Source organism: Cynocephalus volans, chromosome 1, assembly GCF_027409185.1.
Source record: "Cynocephalus volans isolate mCynVol1 chromosome 1, mCynVol1.pri, whole genome shotgun sequence".
In the NCBI taxonomy this organism is placed as follows: Eukaryota; Metazoa; Chordata; class Mammalia; order Dermoptera; family Cynocephalidae; genus Cynocephalus; species Cynocephalus volans.
Window position 1 is genome coordinate 245,612,273 of NC_084460.1, and position 6,000 is coordinate 245,618,272.

The 6,000-nt window shown below is 37.9% G+C and overlaps 1 protein-coding gene across 13 annotated transcripts in view; it reads left to right on the forward strand.

Moving 5' to 3' along the window:
- OSBPL6 (oxysterol binding protein like 6) overlaps positions 1 to 2,697 on the forward strand; it is a 218,228-nt gene extending 215,531 nt beyond the window's left edge. For all 13 annotated transcript variants that reach the window (XM_063095497.1, XM_063095555.1, XM_063095537.1 and 10 more), the window contains 2 exons: positions 1,390 to 1,512; positions 2,526 to 2,697. In XM_063095497.1, coding sequence (XP_062951567.1) covers positions 1,390 to 1,512; positions 2,526 to 2,634 — 232 coding nt within the window. In that variant the 3' untranslated portion in view covers positions 2,635 to 2,697. The remainder of the gene's footprint in view (positions 1 to 1,389; positions 1,513 to 2,525) is intronic.
- Positions 2,698 to 6,000: the final 3,303 nt, after the last annotated feature.

Consider the following 6,000-nt stretch of genomic DNA (forward strand, 5'->3'; position numbering starts at 1 on the left):
TGGAGTAACTTTTAAGCTGAAGAATAAGAGAATAAGTTACAGGGGCACCCAGAAATGCTTTGTGTGAAAGTCTGGAGTTTGCCCAACATGGTTTTGATCCCACAGGGTGCGAGATGTACTCAAAATATAGTACCTTTAATTCCTTCTGGTTCTTATTTTTTATTATTGTTATATATTTCTGTACTCATGATGTCCATTCATACAAAATTCATTTTACTTTTCCCCCAAATTCTATGTGCCATACAAATTCTATCCAAAATCAGTTTTCTGTTTCCCACATATTTGTGGCTTTATCTGTTCACTGCCAAAATGTTCTCAGCATTGAACGTTCTACTACTCAGTTCTCTTTTATTCCCACCTCTCTCTCTAGAACATGCTGTCCCACTGTTTGACTTTCAAATTTATCAATAAACTTCCTGTACAATGTGTATCATTATATCCTGGTTCTTTGCTCTCATTTTGAAATTTAAACATTTGCAAATCACCACTGGGTATGCTTTTTCCTTCTCAATTTCATATTTCTTAAAAAAAAGATGACTGATAAGGGGATCTTAACCCTTGACTTGGTGTTGTCAGCACCACGCTCTCCCAAGTGAGCTAACCAGCCATCCCTATATAGGGATCTGAACCTGTGGCCTTGGTGTTATCAGCACCGCACTCTCCCAAGTGAGCCACGGGCTGGCCCTCAATTTCATTTTAATATTTCCTTTCTGGGGCTGGCTGGTTAGCTCAGTCAGTTAGAGCGTGGTGTTAATAACACTGAGATCAAGGGTTCAGAACCCTGTACCGATCAGCTGCCAGGAAAAAAAAATTCCCTTTCTGAATGTCATTCCATATTCATTTCTTATTTTGTGGCCCTTTGCAATTTTCCCCAGCTGTTACCTTTCTTTTTCTTTTTTTTTTTTTAATCAGTTTTACTCCCTCCAATAAAACAGGAAAGCTCCTTTCTTCTCAATCTGTTCTCAAAATTAGGTGGAGAATAGCCAGTTACCATCCTCCATTCTATGGCCTTTAACAAGTGCTCTTTGAAAAAGAAGCACCCCTTGTGACTTCATGCTGTTCTACATGGGACTCCGCAGTCATCCTGAAAATCCCAAGTTGTAGAACCCCAGGCAGCACAGAAAAGTCTTTAAAACCGAACCTCTCACCTTTCATTCCTACCGTTATATTGCTGTATGCAGTAATTCAGTTCACATACTCAGAAAGTATGTTCATTGATGGACAGACAGAGGTAGTGTGGCCTGGGGCAGAGGTGAGGGAACACATTATCAGAGTGTCACTGTTCAGTAGATTGTGTTCCCAGCAACCAGAATGTAATTTTATGCAAATGAGGGGTTTTTTCCCAGAAAAGGGGATAGTATATTAAAATAGCAATTGCTTTCTGCTTAGATTTTTGGAAGAAGGAAATTTAGAAGCTGCAGCAGCAGAGAAGCAAAGAGTAGAGGAACTCCAGAGATCTCGAAGACGATACATGGAAGAAAACAGCCTTGAACATATACCAAAATTTTTTAAGTAAGTTCATACCCATAATGAGTTCATGTTTGCCACAAGCAAAGAGAAGCTCCAGGTGAAGAGAAAATGGGAGATAGTTTAGTATCCCGGGAACTCGAGGTAGAAAAACTATACTGAGTTTGGTGACTTTGCTTTTGGCAATGAAAATAATTGAGTCAGATTTTGCACATATGAAAGTTAGTAACCATAAAAAGAAATTCTTCTGTACAGCTCTTTTCTTTTATTGGGCAGCAAAACAGAGTGAGGGTCTCACCCACAAGTCTCTTTTCTGCAGCTATACCCTTTAAAATGATAGAAGCTTGTTCCTATTCCCTCGTCCAGAGACTGATGGGACCCCACTGCCCATAAGATCATCCTGGCTTCATTAGGATTTAATTTTATTTCTACCACACAAAGCTTGTGTATGTTCAGATTTGGTCCCTCTGTGGTATGATAGTAGGTGATTATTGTAGGATTATTTGCAGGATTATATATACAGCACACAGATTAATCTGTAGCTTCCAAATCCATCTGTTGCCTTCCAGAGCCAGGACAAAAAAAGCCCATATCCTTTAGAGTTGCCGTCTCATGACTGAAATGCAGCCTTGCCTTTCAGATGTCTCAGATGTGCTCTATGGACATAGACCATGCAGAGGCTCTTAGAGCTACTGATGTAGCGTACTTTTCTCCACAAGGGAAGCAGAAACTGTTCTCGTGGGTCCAGGGCCAAGCTCTTAGTTACAGTATTTGTTTACAGTTTGTTTGGGGCTCTTTACTGTCTAGTCCTGCCCAGGGGTGATTGGTGTCTGCCCTCAGTCCCTCTCCCCATGACCCTACCTCTTCCATTTCAAATGTTTAACAACAAAAAATGAGTTGATTTCTGGTCAAAAATAGTCAAATCATCAATAATTAGCCCCTAGGACGCTAACTGGCTTTACAAAGTACCACTTATGTATAATATCCAATCTAATAATCCAATTATCAGGTTGCCTTGATGTGATGTGTGGCTAATGTTGATTTTTATATTTTCACAGAAAAGTTATTGATGCCAATCAAAGAGAAGCCTGGGTTTCTAACGACACCTACTGGGAGCTTCGAAAGGACCCTGGCTTCAGCAAAGTAGACAGCCCTGTTCTTTGGTAAATTGAGAATGTAGAGCTAGCCAACATATCACACTCTGAATGAATAAATAACTATGCACAATTATGTTTCTTATAGCTACGTGTGGTTTCTGGGTCGACTGAAAAGTACCATTTGCTTTTCTATTCATCTTTATAGTGGACTTTCAGAAGTGCATTAGACAAGGCCCATAACCACTTTTGGATCCTTTCTGTTTTGCTGCAACCATATTCCTTAAAAAACATCCTCACCCTCCTTGGAAAGCAGAATAAAAGGAGCAGAATATAAAATCCAAAGTCTGAAGAATTTCTAAAGAAAAACAAACTGTAACTGGTGCTTAAAGTGGATCAAGAGAGTTAAAATCAACATATAAACCCCGTGTTTAGTCCATTGTCTGGAAGCACCATCCCCTTATTGTAGGAGCTCCTGGGCCACAGCAGTCAGTTCAGACTTTGAGTGTGTCTGATGTGGTGTGCTTGTGCTGGCCTTGTCAAAATAGACATGATGCTTCTCAGAACCTGTCCCGTCTGTATGCCATTGTTCATGCCTTAAGAAATGCAAAGATGTACAGTAAATCATTTTTTAAATGTTTGCTCATAGGTTTATGTGAAGGACAGATCTTTTGAATCATGGCATGATTCATTTTCTTGATCAGAACGATTATGAGACTAACTTAAATGGATTAAATAAAGTGAACAACACATGCTTTACTTTGATAAGTTGGTTACTGTATTACATGTCTGAAGGGCAAGAAGGAAAAGGTGTGCGCTAAGTAGACCCCTGTATCCGTGTTATTCATTAAGTTCCTGTCCTGCCTCTAGATAATAAACCATCCCTCTTCCACCTAACTTCACAGTGTGCCCTATTATTTGGCAAAATCTGTATTTGATTTGGACATTTGTCATCAGTGTTAAACCTTAGAAGGAAATAACAAAAAGCATATGGGATTCCTGTGCGGGCTTAGTGGTACTATAAACATAACTGTTTTTGAGTGAAGAACCATGTAATCCACATGTCTAGCCACCCCATTGGCACCAGTCAGATTCCACTGAGAACAGAAGCAAGAGAGCTAGTAGCTTATTCACATTGTTTAAATGAGTTTTATGCAAAATCATATTTCATATTTTCATCAAATGATTCCATATGATACATGACGACATATTAAGCGTTTAGCTTGCTATTGGCAGAGTTATAAAACTTAAGGAATTTATTCATTCTGAAAAGGGAGGGGTAGCAGAAATATGTTTTGCATACTTCAGGATTTGTTTTTCCTCCACTAATACACAGAGGCTTTTGTAGGAAACTTGAATCAGTATTCCTAAGTTTCTGCACATAGATGACTATATAAAGGGCTGTATGTTTTAAAAAAAGTCGTTTCAGAGATTTTCCTAGAGAATTATATATAAAGTTACATATATTTTATTCTTAGATTTTTATTCTTAGATTCTTACCATCAGATTTTGTGTTATTTTAAACTCTGATAACAAGGTTGCTGACATTTTATGTTTCATTATGAGATGTTGATTTTGGTGTTGTTTTTTTCTCAGCAAAGCATTCCTGACAATGGCTAAAACACCATCAAATAAAAAAACTGCTGATGAGAGCAGAAAGGAAAACTCTAAAGTCTCCACTACAAAATTTTAGTTATCCTGAAATTCATCCTTTCTTTCATCTGAATCCATGTATTATATGTACAGTTTGCATTAGTTTACAATGGAATTTCCTTATCAAGTAAATTCTCTAATCCGTCACCAGATCTAAGCATTCTCTTAAACAACACTCTCCCTATACTTCTCAATTCCTTTAATTCCCATTTTAAATCTGTAGGTGGTAGTAAAATCTTGTTATTGATCCTTTTTCTGCTCATTCATCTTGATGTCCTTTTATCTGCATCCTGAGATACATGCCTTTAATTTTAATTAGAATCCTATTGACTTCCTCAGAGAAGTCTGTTCTCCTACGATTGGTAAAGCTTTAAATACTATTTAAGTGGTTCTGGTCTATACTTATTAGCACTTCCCTGAACAATCTCAAAATAGCCTAAATATAAGAAGAGACTCCTACAAACTAAAGCTACTACAAATAGAGAAGTGAGAAGGTAAGGAATAAGGTGACCAATATGACATCAGTCAGGCAGCTGGGAGAACCCAGGACCCATCAGGGAAGCACTACTGTACCTAGCATTCGGGTTATAATTGAGAAAAATAAATAGCAGTGATCTTTACTAGACAATAAGTTCAGGCTAAATCAGGTAAATCAGGTGGGTGAATGTGGGTCAGAACTAACTTGAGACTCTGATTAGGATTTCAAGATGAGAATGAGAAAAATGTCAAATTAATTAGTATCACATTTTATAATATCCCAAGTTTAGTAATCTCTTTTAGGATTCAAATATCCTGATTATTCCAGTTCAAGTGATCGATTAAGTTTTAGTGAGTACCTGATTCACTAATCTCCCCTGTTGAACACTCTTACTGGTGTAAAGGCCTCATCCCCCACCCCTTTTTTTGGTGGTTATAGAATTATGAGACTTACTCTGTTGGAATTTTTTTCTACATGGTATTTGGGCTTTTGAGACTAAACAGCAAAAAGATAGAATATGAGATCATTCTCTTAATAAAACCTGATTTATTCGTGGGAATTTTACATAAACCTTATTTCAGGGGCACTTACTTGTTTTTCCCAAAGCAATCCAGTATAGAGGAGGACTAAATATGTCTGCAGCCTCCCCCATGGTTTATTCATAAGCTCCTCCATCCCATTTGAGCTGATCTTTATGGAAAGCAATAAGAAGTGATGATGATCACGTGGACTTGGCTAGACCAACCAGATCGATGGCACACACCAGCCCCAGTAGAAGCCAACTAGAAACTAATTACTTTGATTTCATATGCTACCACCCAGGATGCAAATTTACTCTCTGATTTTGCTGTCATTTTTTGTTTTTTAAATTGTCATTATTTTTCATGGATTACTTTAAAAAACCTACCCCATAATTTCTAGGCAATTGTAAAAATAAACCTTTAAGATACCTTTTAATGATACATATCAATTATATGTGGGGGGTGGGGGGGAAATCAAATGTAATCTTCTGGGTAAGAGAAACCAAGGGATTTTCAATATATGGGATGCCAGGTGGTCAATTTTTCAAAACTTCTGCTCCTCTTGATTATTCCGGCCCTGTACCTTTCAGCAACTCCACCAATCAGTCATTAGATCCTACCCCACGGTGCAGAGTGGGGTAGGGGGGTTGGGGAGCTAGGTAGGAAAATCTGATTAAACTTCTGCTTGGTACTGTTGGCAGCTGTGGCTTAAGAAGGGTTTATAATCACAATCTAAAATGCATTTTTGTTATTACCTTGTGGATTTTAATTATCCATCTTGTCTAAT